The 24,628-nt window shown below is 40.8% G+C and overlaps 1 protein-coding gene across 1 annotated transcript; it reads right to left on the minus strand.

The window, feature by feature from the left end:
* Window positions 1-4,620: 4,620 nt before the first annotated feature.
* Window positions 4,621-8,235, minus strand: LOC110793386 (uncharacterized). Its single transcript, XM_056832551.1, has 4 exons — window positions 6,929-8,235; window positions 6,116-6,881; window positions 5,664-6,012; window positions 4,621-5,539 (listed from the first exon to the last, which is right to left on the minus strand). The coding sequence occupies exons 1-4, from the start codon at window positions 8,233-8,235 to the stop codon at window positions 4,881-4,883; spliced, it is 3,081 nt and encodes a 1,026-aa protein (XP_056688529.1). The 3' UTR covers window positions 4,621-4,880.
* Between the last annotated feature and the right edge of the window lie 16,393 nt (window positions 8,236-24,628).

Here is a 24,628-nt window from a genome sequence, read left to right on the forward strand (position 1 = left end):
GTCTCCGCTTCTTGCCTAGATATCACATTCAACTTTCCTTGGGCAACTCCTTTGTTATAGCCACCTCCATTGGTGTTCCCATTGATGTTTCTGTTCCCATTCTGCTGTTGGTTTCCTCCAGGCTTTCCATGGTTCTGGTGATTGCCATTGATATTGCCATTGTTACCACCTTGGTAGTTTATTTGGTTTCCACCTCCATTTCCCCCATTCCGGTTCTGATTGTTCCGGTTATTGCCTTGGTGATTACCTTGGTTAGGTTTCCCATTCTTAGAATAGCATTCATACTCCCTATGGCCTAACTTCTGACAGAACCTACAAGTCACCAAATTTCCATCACAATCCTTTCCAGGGTGATTCATGTTACAGCGCCTACAGTCGTAGGTCCGTACTCCATTCCTTCCAGACTGATTTCCACCACATTGGTTGTTGCGATTACCACCATTGTTAGCCCTAAACTGGAAATTCCCATCTCCTTTGTGCTTCTTAAAATTCCCCTGATTCTGATGGTTATTCCCTTGATTCGAGCTTCCACCATCCTTTCTCTTTACAGTACTACCATTCTTCCTTTGCTGTAACCCATACAGGTGAGCAGCTTTTCCGTACAGGGTGTCTAACGAGGTAAAGGTCTCTCCAGACAACAACAGCTGTAAATCCATGGTTAAACCATTCTCAAATCTTTGAGCCCTGAGCTCCTCCGTTGCCACCACTTCAGGTGCAAACCTAGACAGCTCTATAAACTTAGAATAGTATTCCTTCACAGACAGACCTCCCATTTTGAGTTCAATGAACTCCTGCGCCTTTTGCTTCTTCAGGTAAGGTGGGTAAAACTTGTTCCTTAGTGCAGTTTTGGATGCTTCCCATCCAAAGTTAGGTGTGGCTCTAAGGGTGTTTTCATATCGTTGCCACCATAAATCAGCTTCACCTCTCAGGTAGTACACAGCACTATTCACCCTAAGGTTTTCGGGCCAATTCACAGCTACAATGAGTTTATCAAACTCCTTGAACCAGTTTTCAAGCACACTTGGTTCAATCTCTCCGCTATAGAGTGGAGGCTTTCTTTGAGCTATTTTCTTAAACATTTCCCCAGTCGGATCATGCACTGGGTTGGCTCTGGTTTGAGCTAGGTCTCGAACTACCTCAGCTAGTTGTCTAACCACTTCAGAAATCTCTTGGTTAGCCATATCCCTTCTCCTGAATAAATAAAAAGGCTAACTTTAATATTGGTTGGACATGACATTACTAAGGCACTAGTTCGACAACAAACCTACTCACAACAAGAACACATTTAGGCGCAACCTAGGGGAAGAGTTAGCGCCATTTTTGGGCCTTCTCACCCCACTATTCGATGCAAGTAAATTTAGATGGTTGCTATTGACCACCTTGCACATAAAATTTCATTGAAGAAATAACAATTAATCCCTTTGCGATACCCACAAGACTTAGAATTTAGAATTGAACTTAAAGGATAACGAAAAGGAAATTCTATTCTTTTATTAAAACTCCAATGAATAAGTGTTACATCTACTAATGCCATAACATTTATTCTCCAACTATAATAAAACTAAAAACCATAAATAGTAGCTTTGCTACTTTATTATTCAACGAAAAATAAAACTAAGGATTACATTTCTCTAGAGACTAACGTCATCACGACGATCATTTCTTTCCTTGTATTGCTCCGGAGTAAAATCTTGATCATTAGGATCATCCAAGTCTTCTTCCGGATCCGAGTCTTCATCCATAGCCTCATCATTTTGCTGTGGCTCACTATCAACCTCGTTATTCTCTTCAAGCTCATCTTCAGATCCACTGGATATCTCAATGGTTGGTTCAGGAACTATAAGGTTAGGATTTTCAATCTCTACCACATCATCATCACTATCTTCCTCAACCTTACTAGCCTTCTCATCATGGATCATGCCATCCTCACCATCACTTTCTATTCCTCCATAGCCCATACCTAAACCCGCAGAATACTTTCCATCCTCATAGCTATTTTCCGCAACCTCTAAGATAGTAGCAAGAACTTCAGAATCATACTTCCACCTACCATCTCTAGTCCCATATTTGTACCAATTAGGGGTACCATCACCAAAATGCATGTCACTGAACTTATTCTTGAGGTCTATGTAAGGGTTCTTATGTGGTAAACAATGTATAACCATACTAGCCATCATATCTTTGTGCCTAAGGTGGGGCATATTCTTGGTCGAGGCCAAATAGTCACAAGCAAACACGATCTTCCGAACATACGTGCGAGGGGTCTCATTATCCATCTTCTCTAAGTATCCTAGACTGGTGAACTTAGAAGGTAGCATCCTTAATTCCTGAAAATTCACAACTCAAAAGTCTTACTAACGCGTTTCCATAGAAATTCCAACCCCAAAGGATACAATAAATAGTTTGTGGAGCCATACAATTTCAATGCACAAATATATGCTCAACATGAAATATGATGCAATTAATCACATAAAGCAAGATCAAACATGATTAGAACATATACATGGCAATTAATAATCCACATAATCACATAAAATGCATACTTAAACTAATATGCCCTTTCTTAATCTACCCATTTCTCACTTGCAAATAATATTAATTTTCGAGATTAATTAAGAAATAACTCCTAACTTTGTTGAAATTATTTAAATTAAAATCGAAAATTAATAAGAATTATTAATTAAATAAATAAGTAAATAAATAAATTTCGGATAATTAAAAAAAAAGAAATCCGAAAATTTTAAACATAATTTCGAAATAATATTCGAATAAAAATAAATGAATAAATAAATGATTAAAATAATTTGGATAATTAAATAAAATAATTTCCGAAATTAATAAAATAAATTTGAAATTAATTCGAAAAAATTTGGAAAAAAAAGATCGAAAAATTTAATTAATATTAAATAATAATCCGACTTTTCCACTAATTTCAAACGACCCAAAATAATTGATATTTGACCTTTAAAATATTGAGTACTCAAAATAATACGTTTTGACTTTAGGAAAATAATTTTCGAAAATCCTAAAGTTCCGCAATCGTAGTTTAAGGATTTACCACTTTGCACTATTAATTAATGCAAAGCAGCTCTCAAACTAGAGCTCTGCAAATACCACTTTGTAACACCCTAATAATTCTTTGCTTTTATAAAACCATTTTCCAACTTAAAATAAAGGAATTACTAAAGTATTACCGCCACCGTGATAACGGTTAAGGCTAGTACCAGAATTACGCAGCGGAATTAAATGTCAACTAACTTTTAAAAACATAATAAATGAAATATTGAGGTCGCCTACAATTTGGAACCATAACGGCCCAAAAACCCAAACATAAATAGTTCAAACATTTCAAACATAGTTAAGTATAATTAAATAGTTTCAAAGTACGAAAATATGCAACTCTCTCGATCATCCCAAGCCACATGATTCCGATCTACCAAGCTGCTATTTTATTATACTCCCCATCAATGCAAGTGCAAATGATAGATCATCATAGGGTCATTAAGGCAAAGGCCATGACCAAAACACACAAAGCACGTAGTCAGTAAAAGCTGAGTACTTACAGGCATAGAGTAAATGAAACTAAAACATGCATCACTCACTAAGTACTAATCAACATGCAAAAGCCATATAATAATAAACCATCACTCGTGAATACAAGACTCGACTCTTGACTCGACTCTTGACTCACAATTTAATTAGAATAAGCTTCGAACGGGCCAAAAGAAAGTTCCATAAAGGAAAGGTGATGGGAGCCAACCATACACCAAAGAATAAATAATAAAATCGGGCCATACCGAGTGTCGGGCCATACCGACGGAATTCCTGCGCATAATATAAACGGTTTTTTCATGAAATGCCCCTGAGGTTTTAAAAAACGCACCAAATACCCTCGCCTGTTTCGATTCACATAATATACCCCTATTTTTTTCCAAGTTTGCACCAAATACCCCTTAACTGACCTTCCGTTAGTCCTCCGTTAAGTCGTGTTTATAATTCACAGTATACCCCTTTTTATAAACTTAATGCATAATATACACCTATTTTAAAATTAAGTTGCACTAGATACCCAAATTGCAGGAATTTGAATTTAACGGCTAGTTTTTAAACCTAGGAAGCAAAATATAGCCGTTATGTTCTTGCTGCATATAAATGCTACTAGTGTTCACCTCACTTGCATACTTTCCCCTCTCCAAATTAGCCATGAGCTCTCATTCAAAAACCGAATCTTCTTCCATCCCAAATTTAGCATACATTAGAGTTCCTAATAAAAATTGCTATTGCGGGAGAAGATTTGCAATTAGGAGCTCGGAAACAGCAAAAAATCCTCAAAAGCTTTACTACAAGTGTGATCCTTGTGATAATTTCAAATGGTGCAAAGGTTTTCTTGAGCACACAAGTGATGAAGTTCAGAGCAAGGGAAACAGAGATGATGAAAACAGGGGAATGCAAGAACAAAGCTGGGGAATGCAAGAACAGAGCAGGGGAATGCATGAAGAGTTGAAGCTATTGAAGAAGAAGATCAAACAACAGAAACAGCAAATCAATTTTGCAATAAAAATTGGTGTATTAATGTTTGCATTTCTGATTTGGATAGCAATGAAGTAAAGTTGTAACAAATTTCATGAAATAAAGAGACTTTGTTCCATAAATACTTGTTCAAGCAAATAAGCTTTACATAAACTGAACTTTAAGTGGACAAACACCACTGAACTGCACAAAAAGAGGTGTTCTAAGCATTTCACTGTTTCCAAAAAATGATCTCTGCACAACTGTTTCCAAAAACTGATTCTAACTAAACTGATTCTGACTAAACTGATTTGACTAAGTTAGTTTAGCTTTGTGCACTACAATTCACAAAATATAGCCCACTGAGGTGACTATGCAGCTGCCTTTGACCTCTTCCTTGTGTTTGGTCCCCCATTTGATGTACTTGCTCCTGCTGCACCACTCTTTGAAGTACTTGGTCCAGTGGCACTTGTTCCTCCACTCTTGCATGTTCTTGAGTTGTGACCAAACTCTCTACACTTTCCACATTTCACATTTGTGTTCCTCTTCCCTTTCTTTGGTTCATTTGCCCCTCTCTTTCTCTTCTTAGCAGGTCTGCCAGATGGTCTTTTGATGGTTGGAGGATGAATGGAAGGAAGGCCAAAGTCAGGCCACTGAGATGGATCTGCCATAGGATGAATATGTTCTGCATAGGTTAGCTTGTATGCAGCAGCCTTGAACCATGGGGATATGAAATCATGGGGGTTCATCCTTTGGTCATATATGACCCTCAGTGCATGCTTGCAGGGGATTCCACAGATCTGCCACTTCCCACAGGCACAACTTCTTGTTGTAAGCCTAATTGGGAAGTTGACATGTCCATCCCTAACCTCAAATTCACCCCCTCCACATGCTGTGGCATAACATAACCTGGACTCAGCTGTCCTCTCCTCTAACTCTTTCAATGCATATGCAGTGAGCTGACCTTCCTCCATGTCAACTGCCTTGTCAAATCTAGCCCCCACCCTCTGCATACACCAACTTCTGATTGCTGTACACCAGACATTAACCAACAAACAACAAGTTCAGGGGTATATTATGCATGAATATGATTAAACAACAAACAACAAGTTCAGGGGTAATATTATGCATGAATATGATTAGAAGAGTTATACCTTCCAATAATGAGAAGACAGGCATGTCTCTGAAGGGCTTTGTGCATGCATTGAATGACTCCACAAAGTTTGTTGTGTTGTGATCACAACAAACAGTAGAGTCAAACTTATGCCTAGACCACTGCTCAATGCAGCTGTTCAAGTATGCAGTGGCATTTGCATTGTACTCACTGATCTTTTCCATGGCCTTACCAAACACATACTCATTGTATGCATTAGCAGCTATCCAAAAGAGCTTGTGGAATGCAGATCCACTGAAGCCATTGTTCTTACAATTCATGTATAGGTGTTGGCAGCAAACTCTCCTAGTTGCTCTAGGAAAAGTTTCTCTAACTGCCAACTCAACACCCTACACATCAGCAAACAACAAGAACAGGTTCATTAATATAGAAACATAAACATAAGAAAAAGTAAAGATCAGAAAAGAGTAAATATCAGATCAGTACACATACCTTCATCCTATCACTGATGAAGGTCCAATCATCTCTGTTGCAACCCTCCTGCTCAAACATTTGCCTCAAACATCTCATGAAGTAGGTCCAACTGTCACAACTCTCAGTGTCTACTATCCCATAGGCAAGAACAAAAATTTCATTGTTCCCATCTATGCCAACTGCTGTCAGTAGAATGCCCTTGTAGAAACCACTTAAATGAGCCCCATCTATTCCAATTATGGGCCTACAACCCCTTAGAAACCCCCTGACTTGTGCAGCAAATGAGAAGAAGCAAGCTCTGAATTTTGGGTTCACATCCCCACTACTGGCCCCCCATGTTATAAGTGCATGACTCCCTGGGTTTGTTTGCTTAATCATCTCAGCATATCTAGGCAACAGCTCATATGCTACAACCCAACCACCATGCAGCTTTCCCTTTGCCATACTCCTGACCTTGTACAATAGCCTCTTTTTCACCCTCAACTGAAACTTCTCCTGTGCATACCTCCTCAATGTCTCCACTGGAATCTCTGGATTTGCCTCTATTTCCCCCAACATATGCTTACACAACCACTCAGAGGTCACCACTGGATTCTCCTCAAGCCTCCCACAAGTTCTGTGGGACCCACTGATCACCTTAATGGCCCAGCTAACATTGTCAAACAACCTACTGGCATGTATCCTCCAGTCACATGACTCCACTGCACACACTGCTGTGTACCTCCTATTGTCAGCCCTCTCAACACTAAGCCCAACCCCTCCTGTATGCAGTAACTTCTCAACACTTCAAGAAATATGGCTTTATCATGAAAGATCAACCAGGGTTCTAACTTAATGGACCCATATGGTTGATCAGTCCATATTTTGCCATTTTTATAGGCCTTATCCATCTTTGAGGAACCATTTAGACAATCCTCAAACCCCAAATCAGGAATATCATCAGGAATCACCTCATCATCAACATCAGAATCAATCCAATCATTCAGAACATCCTCTTGTTCAGAATCTGATTCCTCATAATCAGAATCCTCACTCTCCTCTTCTGAACATATCTCACCAACATCAGCAAAAACCCCTGGTGTCTTAGACCTTCCTGTACCCTTTCTCCCTTTTCCCTTTCCCTTGGAAACCCAAGTTCCAGCCTTCTTAGCAGTGACTTTGTTAACCCTAAACCCCTCAGGTCTAGCTCTGCCCCCCTTCTTTTTCACTGGCTGAGCTTGATCAGGTGGTGCTTGATTGTTAGGCTCATCAGTTTGGTTGTTCTGTGGTGGAGTGGGATTTTGTGGTGGTGGTGGAGGGGTGTGATGTTGTGGTGGAGGGGTGGGATGTTCTGGTGGTGGTGTGTGTTGTTGTTGTTGTGGTGGAGAGGTGGGATGTTCTGGTGGTGGTGTGTGTTGTTGTTGTTTTGGTTGGGTGGGTTCTTTCTGTGGTGGGGGTGGTGGGGGTGGTGGTGTAGGTTGTTTGGTGGGTTGTTTAGGTGGGGTGGGTTGTTTCTGTGGGGTGGGTTGTTTAGCTGATGCCCTCCTTTTGGGGGTTAGTTTCTTAGAAGCAGGCTTATCCTTGCCTTTTGACTTAGAAGCAACATGATTTGTGTGTTTGGGTGGGGTGGGTTGTTTCTTTGGGGATTCTTGTGTTTGTTGTGGTTGAGAGCAACCTGGAAACACCTCATCAGCATCATCTTTGCTAATGACTCTCACATACTCAACCTTCATGTCCTCACAATCAACAACAGGGACCTCCATAGCCACAGTGTACTCCATTTGTTCCTGTATTTCCCTCAAAATGTCCTCCCTTTCCTGTTGTTTCCTCATTGCCTCTTCCTCCTCTCTTTGAGCCCTCAACAGTTCCTCTTGTCTCTCCTTAAGTTGTCTCTCTTTTTCCTTTCTATGATTCTCAATTGTTGCAACAGCATTCCTAAACACCAATCCTGGTTTATCTGTTCCCTCAACCCAAATTTCAGCAGTGTCTTTACCCCAATTCCATCCCCACAGAAGCCTTAAAGTCTTATCATCATTCAATTCAACCTTACCACAAGGACCCTCAACATACAAGCTAAAGGTACTAGGCAAAAAAACATCTTGCTTAACTGATTCCTCAAAGATATCAAGAAACAACTTCAACAAACGATATTTTTCCATGTCTCCCACTCTAATATCAAAACTATGTGACCCATAACGTAGTAACAACCAAATAGCACTCATCCTAAAGGGAAAAAATAATGAAACTAACATCAATTTTCATTCCAACAACCACAATTGACCAATAACCAACAAGAAATTTGCGCAATTTTAAAAAAAAAAACTGACAATTTCACAAACCCTAACCCTAATCGATTTCGTGAAAAAAAAACAAGTTTACCAGCAAAATTAAACAGAGGAGAAGAGATTATTACCTGGAAGTAGACTAACCAACTTTAAAATTCCCGTTTCCTCTTCAACACTAACTCAACTGGAAATCGCCTCAAGTTTCTCCCTTTTTTGTCGCGATTGAAGCAAAATCACAACTCACGAACTCGCCTTTAAGGTGCGCAGCAAAATTCACAAAAATATTGAAGATCTACCCAGAATTTCTAGGGTTTGAGTAGGATTAGAGCTTGAAGAAGAACAGGGGAGAGGAGAGAGAAAGAGAAAAATGTGAACGGTTTTTTTTTTTTTGGTCTTTCTGTGAAAGTGAAGGAAGTCAATGGCGCTAAACCAAAATTAAGGGCAAATAAGTAAAACACCACTAACGGCAGACTAACGGCGTTAGCTGACAGGTGCATGTCATGAACAGTACGGATAAATAGGGGTATATTATGTGAATCGAAACAGGCGAGGGTATTTGGTGCGTTTTTTAAAACCTCGGGGGCATTTCATGAAAAAACCGTAATATAAATGAAACAACGTCTTGTATCATTAGTAGGAGTACGAGCTTTCCGGCAAGACTCCCCCATTGTTCATACTCAAGGTATATACGTTCCAAGAGTTTTGAAGCTTGTTCCGGTTGCACTTTACGTTTATTAATATTTTATTAAAGGCGAACTCAAGACTCACCAACATGCACACATACAATTAATAAACAACAACCAAAACAATCTTATTTTAAATGCTTTAGAACTTGTGATCAACAAGGCAAGACACTTGTGAAATTACTAGGGGTGTAAATGAGCCGAGCCGAGCCGAGCTTTACCCTGTTCATGTTCATGTTCATTTAACTTATGCGAGCTCGAGCCCGAGCCCGAGCTTTTAACCGAGCTCAAAAATTTGTTCAAGCTCGGTTCGTTTAAAATATTTTGTGTTCGCGAACTGTTCGTGAACGGCTCATTTATTAATCGAGCCGAGTTTATAAACGAGCTTTCTTAAACGAGCTTTAGAGTATAACCACTTGAAAATCTAACAAATTATAATTATATCTAATAATAAAGATTAAAGTATACATTACTTTATTTGATAAACAAACTAATAATTTAGAAAGAGTCAAAGAGCAATAATTTAGCAATTAAAATTTTATTTCAAAATATTTTTATTCTATTATAGATTCCAAAAGTCAAAAACATGATTTTTATTTATATTTGAAAAATGTATATATGGTAAAATATGATACATAACATAACTAGACGAACTTGTTCACGAACATAAATGAACGAGTTGTTCATGAACATAAATGAACAAGTTGTTCATGAACTTAAATGAACGAGCATACATATGTTCATGTTCAAGCTCGTTTATTAAGCGAGCTTCAAAAGTTGTTCAAGCTCGGCTCGTTTAGTAAATGAACGAACATGAACGAGTTTTAAACGAGCCCGAGCCCGAGTAGTTTATTGACCGGCTCGGCTCATTTACACCCCTAGAAATTACTACCATGTTCCTCCTCACCAAAGTGAGACTCCACATCATGCACATTAACATGAGGGTTGTGCCCTTGCACGACAAATCCTAATTCATTTCATACATAATATTCCCAACTGAACCCTACATGTGCGGTGGCTTACGTGAGCTAACCCTTCACATGTGGTAAAATAAATAGTACAACGAGGTACGAATAATTGGCTCAAAGTATGCTAGACATCCCGTACAATAGCATACAAATAAATAATCCATCCCTTGCATGTGAAATAAACCATACATGCATAAATATAGAACAACATGATTGACAATGAAATCCATACTCATAATAATTTCAACATGCTTGTTCAACAATTAATCCAATAAATCCAACATCACAAATCACATGCTCGTTCACCAAAATAAACATGATTCCACATAATGTAATTCACATCATCAACAATCATGTAATGTCATTGACAAAAAGGTGTGGTCGCCCTAGACTTGTACGTACCTTGAATACCTAAGCGTAGGGGCCACTTTGCAATAACGAGCACTCAACTAGAAATCACCTCCTATCATCAAAATAATGAAACTTAAATTATTTCCATGTTCATTAAATTTCCAGAAACTTTATAAAATTTAAAACCTCCTTTAAACTTTAGAATTCAATCGTTTTTCAATAATGCAATCGTCTCAATTTGCAAAATCAATCCCTAGTACAAAAACATACTTTTTCCGCCTTTAAAATCAATAAAAATCAACACTTTAAACCTTTATTCAAATCTGAAAATATAATTGATTATCATAATTAAAATCATCACCTAATTATGCTAATCAATTACTCATTAGGTCTAGGTTAAAACCCTAACTTGAAAATCCCAATAAAACTAGTTTATTATCATAAAAATCAATGCTTTATTTAATAAACAAATCTGAAAATTCCTCCTTTAATAATTAAAACCAACCTAATGAATCACAACACACAAATCCTCAAACCACGGTATTCATAACCGGTTCCCAGCATTTTAATTACTCAAAACAATATTAATATAATAATTTAAAATACGGAATTTAAATAGAATAGGTAAGGAAGAAGAGAATTATACCAATCCAGCCTATAGCACGGAACAACCACGAATTAATATGATTGGGAGAAAAGAGATTGGATAATGAACAAACACGAACACACACACACACACACTCGTGTGTGTGCGCACGGCAAGGGGCGACGACAGGGGCAGCGCGCGCGGGCAAGAGGCGAGGCACAGCAGAGCTGTGCGCGCGGGACGAGGGGCAGGCACAGCGCTGGGCGCCCGGGACAGAGCAGGCACAGCATGCGAGGGCGCGCGGCACAGAGCAGGCACACACGCGAGGGCGCGCGGCACAGAGCAGGCACACACGCGAGGGCGCGCGGCACAGAGCAGGCACACACGCGAGGGCGCGAGGGACGGAGCAAGCACACAGCGTGCGAGGGCGCGAGGGCACGAGCGAAGGCGACGGGCGAGCACACGGCACGAGCACCCGAGTGCTGGGCGGTCGTGTGTGAGTCGGCAAAGAGGGAGAGTAGTGAGGTGCAAGAAATCAAAGAGAGGGTTTATGAGATTTTAGGGGTTTATTTAATGATGGGGGAGTCCTATTTATAGGCTCCCTAATCCCTTGATGGGCTAGGCTTAGGATATTTAAGTTGGGCTTAGGAATTAAATGAATTGGGTTAGCTTAAGATTTAAATTAAACTCTCTGGATTGGGCTCGATTAATGAAACGAATTGGACTTTTTTTTAAAACCCGAAGCTTTAAAAATCATTTGCAACTCATTTAATTTCCCGACTCAAGAATTAAATTCGTTTCGTAATTAATTAAAATAATAAATATTCTAATTAATTAAAATACATTAAATAAAATACATTTAAATATTATTTAAATGCTAATAAATCGTAAAATACTTTATAAATATAATAAAATATACTTATAAATATTATAAAAATACGAGGTATTACAAAAACGAGGGGAATAGATTAATTGAACGAAAAAACGACAAGGATGAGGAAGAGTCAGTGGGAGCATAATTTTCCTAATATAAGAACGGTGGTGGTGGAGAGGAGTTTGAAGGACATAAAGTGACGGCGGCGGTGGAGCTCACTTTCCCAGCGAAATTCGGTGGTGAAGAAACTATGGATGTCAGAGTCAATCCCAGTTTGAAGGAAGAAGAAGGAGGTTTGTGAAATGACGGGAAGCGAAAGAAAGAAGTATGTTGCGCGGGTGAATGTTTGTTTCTGTATGTGAGACAGAGATGCTTTGCAGCGTTAATCATGAAGACGCTGCAAACTAAAAGGATTTGAGGCGTTATGATTCCCTATAACGCCACCAACGAATATTCTTTCACCTAATTCCTCCATTTTTCCCTTTAGTTAGAGGCGTTTTGTAATTAACGCAGCTAAGTCATGGCAGCAAATTAATACTTTTCTACTAGTGTTACACAAAGTATTTCTTGAGAACATCGGCATTCCAATGGTTCTTCAAGACTTGTCCATCTAGTTGCTTGAGAATTTAAGTAATAGTCTTTTCTCAGCGTGAATGACATATGGCCCTTCCCATGTTGTAGAGAGTTTTCCGTGGATCCGACCCTTTTGAAATAATGTAGTGTTTCTGAGCACTAGGTCTCCAACCTTCAGAGGTCTGGCACTGACTCTTCGATTGTAGTGCTTATTAACCCTTTGTTGGTAGGTTGCATTCAAAGTTTTGGCGGCGTCCCAAGCTTAATCCCGCAGATCTAGATATTCGGATAGAATTTTATTATTTCTCTCTCCATGAATTCTGTTATACTTGTTGTATGCTTGGATTCTTAAGCTTTTTGTGCCGACTTCTATAGGGATAAATAATTCGAACATGTACACCAAGTGGAAAGATGTCTGTGTTGTAGTTCCTTTCTCGGTGGTCCGAAGGGACCATAGTGTACCTGGTAGCTCCTCCAGCCACTCTTTTTTTTCTTGTCTTCCACTATCTTCTTGAGTGAATTGAGGATGAACTTCTTTGCTGCTTCGGCCTTCCCGTTGCTTTGTGGGTGGAACACCGTTAAGTAAGCTAGGTGTATTCCAAACCTTTTGCACCAACTTTGCAGTGGGGTGTTATCAAACTATTTCCCATGATCGAAGACCATCAACCTCGGGATGCCGAACCTTGTAATGATATTCTGCAAGATATATTTTCGAACTTGAGTTTATTAGATTGCAGATACTGCCTCAGCTTAGATCCACTTGCTGAAGTAGTCCACTCCTACAATTAACCACTTCTTTTGATTTACGACCGAAGGAAATGGATCGATGAAGTCCAATCCCCATTGTGCAAACGGTAGTGGGTATAGGGTTGCTTGCAAGGTTTGAGCGGGTTATTGGATAGCCGGGGAAAACTTCTGACATTTCTCACACTTCCCCACCATTGCTTTTGCCTCGGAAACCATGGTGGTCCACCAAAATCCGGCCCAGAGTGCCTTGTGAGCCAAGGTTCTTCCTCCAATATGGTTTCCACAGATGCCAAAGTGGATTTCTCTCAGAATATAGTCTGCATCTGTAGGCCCGACGCATTTCAGTAGTGAGGCTGAGAAAGATTTCCTCATGAGCTCTCCGTTGGCGCCGATGATGAATCCGTTATCGAATCTCTTCAATTTCTTGGCTAGCAGCTTGTCTTTGGGAAGTTCTCTCCTTGTATGTTATGACTGCGTCCATCTAGCTCGGCTTGGGATGCATATTTCACACTGTAGGAGGAGGCAGATCGATTCTTCTTTCTTGGTAAAATTCCACATGGACAGACCTATTCAGGTCGATGAGCGTTGAGCTTGCTAGTTTTGATAAAGCATCGGCATGTGCATTTTGTCCTCGGAGAATGAGGATTACTTCAAAAGATTTTAGCTTTGCCGTTAAGGATTTAATTTTTGCTAAGTAAGCTGTCATGCTTGGCCATTTGGCCTTATACTCCCCTCAAATTTGGTTGGCTATAAGTTGTGAATCAGTTTTGAGGCAAACATGTTCGACTTCCAGGGATAGAAAAAGTTCTATTTCTGCGATTGCAGCTTCGTATTTTGCCTCATTGTTGGTTGCTTTTAACCCAAAATTTAGAGCATACTCAATAATTTTCCCTACTGGAGATATGAGGACCACCCCGGCTCCCGAGCCAGGTGACCGTGGAAGATCCATCTTTGTAGACCTCCCAAGTCCTCTTGGTGTCATCTAATACCTGATATGAGCATTCGGCCAAGAAATCAGCGAGTGCTTGCGCCTTGAAGGTTGTCCTCGACTAGTACTTGAAGTCGAACTCTGAAAGTTCGAAGGCCCAGCGGCCAATCTTCCCGATCTCACAATCTTGCCCAGCACCTTTTCAAGTGGCTGGTCGGCTAGAACTGCGATCTTATGATAGTCGAAGTGTGGTCTTAACTTCCTTGCAGCTACCACCACTACATAAGCTACTTTTTCGATGAGGGGGTATCGAGTCTCGGCTCCCGTTAAAGTTTCAATGGTGAAGTAGATTGGTTTTTTTTCTCTTCTTCCCAAAGGAGGACTTCACTCACAGTCCTGGGACTAACTGCGACATATAAGTATTGGGTTTCCCCTTCCTTCAGTCTAGCCAACGTCGCCAGTTGAGCTAGATAGGTTCTGAGCTGTTGAAAGGCTTCCTTTTGCCCTTGTTCCCAGATAATCTCGGGGTCCACTTTCCTCGAGATGCCTTTCTTCTTGATTGGTTCTACTTCTCCTCCTAGGAGGGTCTTTGGTTTGAGAGCTTTGAAAAAGGGTGCCCCTTATCCGAAGCTTTCAAGATGAATCGTGACAATGCGGCCAACCTGCCGGTCAGTCTTTGTACGTCTCTTTTTTTCTTCGGCTCGGGAAAATGGATTGATGATTGGACTTTATTCGGGTTTACATCGATTCCTCTTTTGCTCACCATGAACCCGAGGAATTTTCCTGACTTTACTCTGAATACACAATTCTTCGGGTTCAGCTTCATCTTATATTTCCTTAGATTGCTGAATGTCTCGGTCAGGTCTTTGATATGGTCTTCTTCTTTGATGTCTTTCACTATGGAATCGTCCATATAGACCTCGACGTTCCTCCCTTTATGATCGGCAAAGACATGATCAACTAGCCTCTAATAGGTTGCTCCGACATTTTTCAATCCGAAGGGCATCACTTTGTAGTTGAACACCCCTGCACTCGTGATGAGTGGGGTTTTTTCTTTGTCATCGGGGTGAATGAATACTTGGTGGTATCCTGAAAAGGCATCCATGAAGCTTAGCAGTGTGTGGCCTCTTGTTGAGTCTACCTGCTGGTCTATCCTCGGGAGAGGATAGTAGTCTTTGGGGCAGGCTCTGTTCAGATCCGTGAAGTCCACACATATGCGCCATGAGCCATTAGATTTTTTTACCATCACCACATTGGCTAGCCACTTGGGATATATGTAGGATTCAATAAACCCTGCCTCTTGTAGCTTTTTCACCTCTTCGACGATGGCTTTGTTCTTCTCTAAGGAGTAGTTCCTCTTCTTTTGTTTGATTGGTCGGGCTTCGACACTGACATACAATTTGTGGAAATCATCTTCGGATATATTCCTGACATGTCAGCTATCGACCATGCAAAAATATCTTTGTGATCTCTCAGCAGTTGTATGAGATCAATTCGGAGCCCCAAACTTAGGCCTTTGCCTATTCGGACGCTCCTGTCAGAATCGTCTTCGAGGAAGATATCCTCCATTTCTTGAACTGGCTCGGGAGAAGGACCCTTGGGTCGAGCATCAACCTCTGTTGGCTTTATCAGACTGCTCGAGCCGACCTTTCTCCTCTTCCCCTCTTGCTCCTCAAGCGAGGGCTCGTGACTTTCGGCATCTTTGTCTTCATCATCTTCGAGACCATCTCTCAGTTTTGGTTTTCAGACGGCGGTGTGGCAAGTTCTCCTTACAATCTCTTGGTCTTCCCTCACCGGCTTGGCAAAGACTGCGTCCGAGACTTACATCATCATTTAATGGTATGTAGATGGAATGGCCTGCATCTCGTCGATCATAGTTCGTCCCATGATGACATATACACTGAATCGCAGTCCATGACTTGGAATTCGTCTTAGATGTTTCTTGCTACGTGGCCTTTTCCGATGGTGACTGGTAGGGTGATTTTCCCACGAGGAGCTGTTGATGAACCATTGAAGCCGATCAACGGATATCTGACCTTTGTCAATGATTCCTAGGTTTCTTCGAGGATCAGTTGTTCGAAGCAGTTCCTGAAGATGATGATGAAGGTGCTTCCTCCATCGACCAATACTCTATGGACGTTGTGGTTGTTGAGATCCATGGAGATTACCAATGGATCTTCATGTTTGTATTGGACGCCGAGGCAATCATTGGCATTGAAGGTCATGTTGGGAGGATGGGGCTCCTCTTCGCCCATGGTGCTGAAATTGACCCGGTGGGAAAGGCTTCTTAGATGTCTTTGCTGGAATTATTGGACCTCTGCCATCCAAAGACCACTAAGATATCGGGCTTTTTATATCCCGTAGCTTCGTGGATTCTCTTTTGGGAATGTTCTTGGGGATTTCCAGCATGCTTGGGTTCTTTTTCCAGCGCTCCTTCCCTTCGATCAGCCAAGTATTGCTTGAGGTATCCTCGGTGGACGAGGTCCTCGGTGTTATCCTTCAACTGATTACACTCTTCGGTGTAATGGCCATTGTCATCGTGGAATTCGCACCATTTGTTCTTATTCTTATGTCTGGAATGCAACTTGGATGGCTTCTGCCATTTCTCATTATGCTTGTGGAGGCTGTAGGTTTCTTTTGGGGAGAGAGTTAGAGGGGTGTAGTTGGTGAACTTAGGATAAAGATCGCCTTTTTTTTCCTTCTTTCACTGGGCTAGCAGCCCTTGCGCCCTTCTTCTCTTTCCTTTTCCTTGTGTTGCCCTCGGGCTGGCTCGGATTTTCTTTTGATTCTCTTGGTTCCAAATAATCTTTCAACTTTGTACCTGCTTTGTTGAATTCTTCGATTCTGATGAATGCGCCTGCCATTTGGTTGGGTTCTTCATTGACAACTTGTCACGAAACCTCCCTTCTAAAAGGGCACGCTTCAACTCGAAGATTGCAACATCGAGCTGCAGGTTAGGAATGTTTGTTGATTCTTTAATGAATAGGGCCATGAAGTCCCGAAGACTTCCGCCCATTTTCTGCTGCATCGAGGTAAGTTCGGCAATAGTTCGTTCTCTTTGGTTATTGCTAACGAACTGAGCACGAAATTTCTCTTGCATATCATCAAAGTCGACGATCGAACCCTTCGGCAACGACCTAAACCATTCTCCCGCCACTCCAGTCAGCGTGGTTGGGAAATACTTACACCAACAAGTTTCGGATTGGGGGATCAAGTACATGTGCTGCTCGTAGGATGTCACATGCTCTCGTGGATCGGTCGTCCCGTTGTAGGTTAGGTGTGTTGGCAGCCTAACCTTCGGGATATCCTCTAGGACCAACTCTTCAATGAACGAGGAAGATTTCGACGTCATTACCTTTTTCCCTAGCCTTTCTCTGATTCCTCTACTACCCGAGGTTCCCCCGTGAGAATCCTCGGGAGTACGGCGATGTGGACACCTACTTTTGTCCCCATTCCCGCAAGGGAAAGGTTCGATGATGAAAGCATAAAAACTCCACTTGACAACGCATCTCCTATAAAATAAACGAATCTCGATTCCCCATTTCATTTCGCCCGAAACCTGCTATTTATGGAAGCCTGCTAAAAATAGTAACTGCCGTAAAAGGTAGCTTCTAAAAGTGGCAAATCATAAAAGATAGAACCCTGTCAGAATTAGGTGTTGCATTCCAACATAAGTCCTAAATGAGATAGAAAACCGCGAGAATCCTATTCCTAATAGGATTCGGAAATAAGAGTTACGTATCAATTAAAATCCTAACGAGCCTAGAGTTCGTAACGGGCCCAGACGCATTCCGTCATAAAATTGATACGCGCTAAAAGACTCAAATTAATCTCAAACTCTACGGATTTCAGGAATCCGAATCTGACTAAAGAAAACTGCCCAGACCCTATTTTCAACGCCTGGCTCTGGGCGCCGAAATCTTCGGCGCCCAGGCCTGGGCGCTGAAAATACCTGGGTACGTGTTTTTTCCTAATTCTTTATGGATTAGAACTCTGCAATTCTATCTTTCCACGAACTCTTCCCTATAAATAGGCCCCTAATTTCGACGTGAAAGAACACACAACAACACATAATTATATTCTGAGTATTGACTCCAACCCTTAGCCTAAGCCTCTCGCTGCGAAACTGTTCACGCGTTCTGTCGCAATCGATCCATAAATCGAACAGAACGTATCCTGTCCCATAATTGAGATTCGTTAAATAAAAAGGAGAAATAGCAAAGTCAAAGTGGTTAGTTTTCTGAGAACCGTGACGCACCTCTCAAGGGTGCGTCGTAATGTGTCCCTTTTCGATGATTTAACTGCTTTCCTCGCCCCTTTTATGAACTGTTAAACTAACCTAATCTGATTGTTCTATCACGCCTAACAAATATAATATTTTTGGGAAATCGGATTATCATGCTAGTTCCCTTAATGCTACTTAAATCAGATAATCACGATCGAATTAGTATTATATGTTGCATATTGCTAAAATCAACTCAGATTAGTTTAATAGTTAACGCATGTCCCTTCAATTATTTATGCTGAGCTAGTAAGGATATCCTGCCTCTGGAGTTAATGACGAGCGAAGTACTCCTCTCGGTAGTTACAGTCCCCCGAACCCTCAATCTCTACCTTGCGGGTGTATATTGAGAGATCCCCACACCAGGGATCACAAGGGAACCTACGGCCGTCGTGGTCAAACATAATTGCACTCCCTTTATGTCACGATAACCGGGTTTTGTCAGTTTTTCTCATTGTCGTTAAAAACGGAATGGCGACTCCTATATTACTAGTCAATTGGGTGTATACTCACAGGAAATCCAATTACACTTGATTGAATAAAAAGAATCGTCACACCCACGAGGGACAAGGTCACGCATTAGCCTCGCGCTTTTTCGACCCCCTCACAGTGGCGACTCCACTGGGGATAGTGAAGGAAATACTCGTGCTTGTAGGTAATCAAAATAGCCGAAGGGTGAAACGATCCTACCCCGCGTTTATTCCCCCATCAAGTTGGGACCACCTGAAAATCAGCATATTAATGTGAACGGGCAGAACATCATAACGAATCTCGGCTCCCTCGGGAGTTGGGACTAAGGATACCTTTTTTCGCCAATAGGGGGGTGCATACGCCGCGCATGTTTCCCATTCGGTACTTGTGCAGGTAGTACACCTATCCCGAACCCAATCTCTCGCCCATTAGGTCCCTCTCGCCTGCATGCCCCCTTGGCTTGCACTTGCGGGTTGGCCTCTTGAGCGAAATTCGTCTGTTGAAGACACTACCTCGACCAGGGCATGTGTTGGATCTACGATAGAAGCGGTACCAAGCCAGGCGCAAATAAACTACCCATAGAAGCCTATCATAAACTACATGGCATATTTAATTTTCAAATCCATGTTTGTAATGTAGTTATGTGTAGCGAAATATGTGATTGTGTGTGACAAACTATCCTAGAAAACCAACGACCTTAAAAACTGCTCAAACATTCATAGACTAATTTACCAAAGAGTTATATCAAAACACGTGTTCTGCAAACTCGAATGATCGCCACAAAATAAGCGACGCTCGGGATGGCCTGTAACGAATCCCACAAACGCTATTACGCGTAAAGGACGTTATTAGGCAAGCACGCAAGTCGAAGTCGCATAAACAGAAGACAGAAAACGAGAACCAGCCAGGGACGCATTTTCAACGCCCCTGGCTAGGCGCCAGAATTTCTCACGCCCCTAGCTGGGCGCTGAAGTTGCTGCTTGGCCTTCTGGTCAGGCGCAGCAGCCTCGGTGCCCGAGCGAAAGGAAAGTACGTAGCGCAAAAAAAATGTTCATCAAAAGAATTGCTACGAGGGCGTAAGAAAAGCACTCGATTTCAAAAAGCGACTCGTGAAAAATTAATAACTCTTTGTGTCGTTGTTGGGCCTCCTACGACGGTAATGCTCGGCATCAAAACCGAACATGCTAACAACTACGAATGTCACACGGGCAAGTGTTTCGAAAATCCAAAGAATGACCAAAATAAAAAAAATAAAAAAAAGTGTACCGACAGAAGAAAGAGCGAAAAAAAAACCCATTTAGAGAGTCGAAGTCTAGACTAAGTAATGCTTGAAACTTTGGGAACCTAAACTTTAGCTTATCTTATGCCTAGGACTGGTCCTGCCACTTGGTGCCGATCAGGGAATCAACGGCTAGTGCGTCTCGAAGATACATCGCCAACACCAGGTTTAGTAACTCCAAGCTCCGTCCGTCGTCCCTCGTTTCAAGGATCTCCGCTTCCCCAACCTCGATTCGCACCTCCAAACATGTCCATCGAAGATTTGCGAGACCAGATGATCCAAATGACCCAACTTATGGGCCAACTGAAAATGGAAAACAAAGCCTTAGCGGCCGCGCAAGCCAAAAATGACCTCGAAAACGAGAAGAGGATTGAAAAAATGGTCCTACAGCAAACCATGGGGAGCAAATACTTCTCCCTCGAGCCTGAACCTTTTCCTGGCAAATTACCAGAAAAGTTCAGTTCATCTGACTTACCAAAGTTCAAGGCCACGGACAACCCCCGTGATCATCTACTGAGCTTTGTGAATACCATGAACTTGAAAGGCGTGGACAAGTCCATGTACTTACCTGCCTTTCCTTTGTCCTTGGAACCTGTGCCGCTCAAATGGTATTATCACCAGGACCCTAAGCTCTTCCCCACTTGGGAAGACTTTGTCAATGTCTTCATCAAGCAATACTCGTCGAACATGTTAGGTTATGATACATATGACAATTCATAAATCATGCGGAAAAACCATTTAGCCAGGAATACATATTATTTACACATAATCATATAGCATAGTTTAGATGCATACTCTTTGTTGCGTGCCTTCCCTAGCTGCGCCCGAACCGAACAAGAACAAGTCTTTAGGACTCCAAGTGTCGTCCCTCCGTAGATAGTCCACAGCACGTCCGGATCCGCCTTAAGATTGACCAACTAGAATCGCCCTTAAGGTACTAATAATTTTCGGCACTTTTAGGCAAGGTATGTGACTGAATTTTTCTCTCAAAAACTCACTTTGAATACTTGAAAACTCGTTATAAATTGTGAACCCAGGCCACATATTTATAGGGGTATGGAAAGAGAATTGGAATCCTAATAGGATACGAATTAATTAAATTAGAATCCTAGTGAAACTCTTATTTAATTAATTTATCTTTTAGGATTAGGAATTTAATCATTAAACGAATCCTGTACGTTTTAGGTTTCGTATGTGAACACAAACACACACGCACGCACAGCAGCCCACGAGGGGCGCCATGCGCGCGCGCGCACAGCCCGAGCAACGCAGCCCACGACTGCCGCAGCCTTGGGCGCGCGCTGGGCCTGCCTTGCGGTGGGCCTGGCGCAGCCTTGGGCTGGCGTGTTGTGGCGCGCGTTTCCCTTGCTGGACGTGGGCCTGGCTTCGTGCTGGGCCTTCGTCTAGCAAGCTCGTCCGATGCTAATTCGTACGACGCGCTTTCGATTAATTTTCCGATTTATTTCCGATACGAACAATATTTAACATTTCCGATTCCGGAATTAATTTCCGTTTCGAACAAATATTTAATATTTCCGTTTCCGGAATTATTTTCCGATTCCGATAATATTTCCGATTCAGACAATATTTCCGTTTCCGGCAATATTTCCGATTCCGGCAATATTTCTATTTCCGATAATATTTTCCGATACGTACCATGTTTCCGTTTCCGGCAACATCTACGACTTGGATAATATTTATATTTCCGATACGATCCATATTTCCGTTTCCGGCAATATCATCGTTTCCGGAGTATTCATTTCTTGCCTGTGACGATCTCAGCTCCCACTGAAACCAAGATCCGTCGATTCCGAATATCCATAGATGGAGTATTTAATGCCATTAAATACTTGATCCGTTTACGTACTATTTGTGTGACCCTACGGGTTCAGTCAAGAGTAAGCTGTGGATTAATATCATTAATTCCACTTGAACTGAAGCGGCCTCTAGCTAGGCATTCAGCTCACTTGATCTCACTGAATTATTAACTTGTTAATTAATACTGAACCGCATTTATTAGACTTAACATTGAATGCATACTTGGACCAAGGGCATTATTTCCTTCAGTCTCCCACTTGTCCTTAGGGACAAGTGTGCATTCCCTAATTCCTTTGTCGCTCGATGCTTGCTCTTGAACATAAGGTAAGAGTTGTCATCCTTATTATGTCCAGAGGTGTTCCTCGGTTTCAGAGTTCAACTGATCAAATAAACAGATAATCATAGCCTATGATTCATCCGATCACGGCCATGCATTTCACAGTTTCTAGCTCTCCGAGTGGCCTTGTACAACTTTTAAGCATCTCATCCCGATTTATGGGAGGACAATCCCAATCTTGCGATCTTGAGATTAGACTTCGTTTGATAGGTGATTACCTGAGCGTTGCCTTTATAGCCTCCTTTTACGGTGCGACGGTTGGTCAACGTCAAAGCAACCAGTTCTCAAACAAGTAATCTCAAATCACTCAGGTATTGAGGATTTAGTGTCTAATAATTTTAATGAAATTTACTTATGACAGATTTTCATCTCTTATAGTAAATTTTGATAGGTCTTGTCCGATACTAGTCTTCCCAAAGTAAGTATCTATGCAAATGATTATGACATTGCCATGTCCACATAGTTCAAGAAACAGAACTACTAGTCATCTTGCATTCTAATCGTCTAACGTTTTCTATGCGTCCAATTTTATAGAAAACTCCGATCAGGGACCATTTTCAACCTTTGACATTCAAGTTCACTTGATAGACATTTCTTAGTCACAGGACTGGTCCTGACAGTCTATCTTGAATATTTCGTCAAATTGAAGGGACTCATCATTTAATACTAAACCAAGATTAAATGGAATATGAAAATTTATTTCATATATGATAAATGTTCAACCCCTAATGTTTTACAACCATGGGCCTCAAACCCATCTTCTAAAACAGTTCATGGAATTTCAAAGCTATGCTTGATTTCCAGTGCTACAATGTAAGTGTTGCTTCTCACTTGTTGCATAGGTTTAGTTATCATGCTTTGCCAATCTTAATATCCTTTTCATCGAATGTCTCTTCGAGATAGGATGATAAGATCTTTTGAGTGTGTTTAGTTTGTGATCTATTCTTTCTAGCTACAAGAGTGGTTCTACGCATTTTGCAATGAAGAGCCATCAAGTCAGCAGACATGTTATCTACCCAAGTTCAATGAAGAACTCATTAATATAAACAACTCTGTTTTATTGCTTCTTAGGCAATAAGTACTTTTACTTCAACTGTTTAGGTTGCTAGTGATGCTTTGTTTGGATTTACTTATCCAAGCAGTTCACAGATATGTGGAAGACTTTCCAGTTGTATCTTAGAACATAGAAATTAATATTTAATTTCCCACGCAACAACTCATGGTCTCCAATCCATGTTGCCATTTCAAAACACAATGCTCTATAGCTCGTCCTTGTCAATGGTTAACTTCAAAGGAATCTTTCTTGATCCTTTGCCAGTGTTTATGCGTGTAGCATCAATATTTAGCATATCTTTATTTCCTTGAATCAAGAACTATTCCTATGTACCTTTTCAAGTACCATAAGTTTTTCTTGATCTCAATCTAGTTGATCTTCACTTAGATCAATAGAGATTGGTATATGTTCGTTATGCCTAAAGTCATACGATACGTTTTTGGCGATCCTCATATTATATTATATACATGATAAATTCTTTTGCAGAATAATTCCCAATTGAATTCTATTCATGTAACTTTAGCTCATTCAGTTACAGTAGATACTGAATCCAACTAAATTCTTTGACATATAATATAGGTGAAGAATCTCATTAGATTCTTTGATGTTTAACTAAGTAAATGCTTATACATAGTTCAAACATTCATTACTTAGATTTATTCATATGGATCGAATATCTCCAATGGAGTCTTTCGTGTTTGATTTAGTAAATGCCATTACTAAACAATATCATAAGATCTTTGTAAATAGATCTTAATACCCAGTATGTACTAAGTTTCGCCTTGGTCCATCATTGATGAATAATTTCAAACCTAAGTCATTAGCATTTGAATGTTATTTCACAATAGAGAGATATGTGTGTGATACACATAGGACCAATTAAGTTTTACGTACTCCCACTAAACTTCTTATATATCTATAAGAATCATGTACATTTTATGAAACTAAAATACTTATTAGTTTCACTAAAATACATTTCTAATTCCCAATTGCTTGCTTAAATCTGTACTTAGATTTCATAAGCTAGCTTTCCTTTTCAAGCATTTATTTGGATCCATAAATCCTATGACATACCATGTACATAGTTTATTCCAACATTTTATTGAGGAATTGTTTTGTCATCCAATTGCCATATGTACCAATATGCAATCATTGCTTGATTTATAGACTTGAGCATTACGATTATGCATGAGGTTTCAACACAATCCACGCCGTGAATTTGCTTGCAACCTTTAGCAACTAATCTAGCTTTGTGTGTGAACATAATTTCATGTTTGATGGTTTTTATCCTTAAAACAAACTTGCAACCAATAGGT

This window comes from Spinacia oleracea, chromosome 6 (genome assembly GCF_020520425.1).
Source record: "Spinacia oleracea cultivar Varoflay chromosome 6, BTI_SOV_V1, whole genome shotgun sequence".
Taxonomy (NCBI): domain Eukaryota; kingdom Viridiplantae; phylum Streptophyta; class Magnoliopsida; order Caryophyllales; family Amaranthaceae; genus Spinacia; species Spinacia oleracea.

Bases quoted from the DNA above. Each gene is read 5' to 3' on its own strand.
- LOC110793386 (XM_056832551.1), bottom strand. From the start codon at position 8,235: ATGGAAAAATATCGTTTGTTGAAGTTGTTTCTTGATATCTTTGAGGAA. The intron at 6,882-6,928 runs GTTAGAACCCTG...TATTTCTTGAAG, and splicing joins CAACCATATGGGTCCATTAA to TGTTGAGAAGTTACTGCATA. The intron at 5,540-5,663 runs GTATAACTCTTC...TCTGGTGTACAG, and splicing joins TGTCTTCTCATTATTGGAAG to CAATCAGAAGTTGGTGTATG.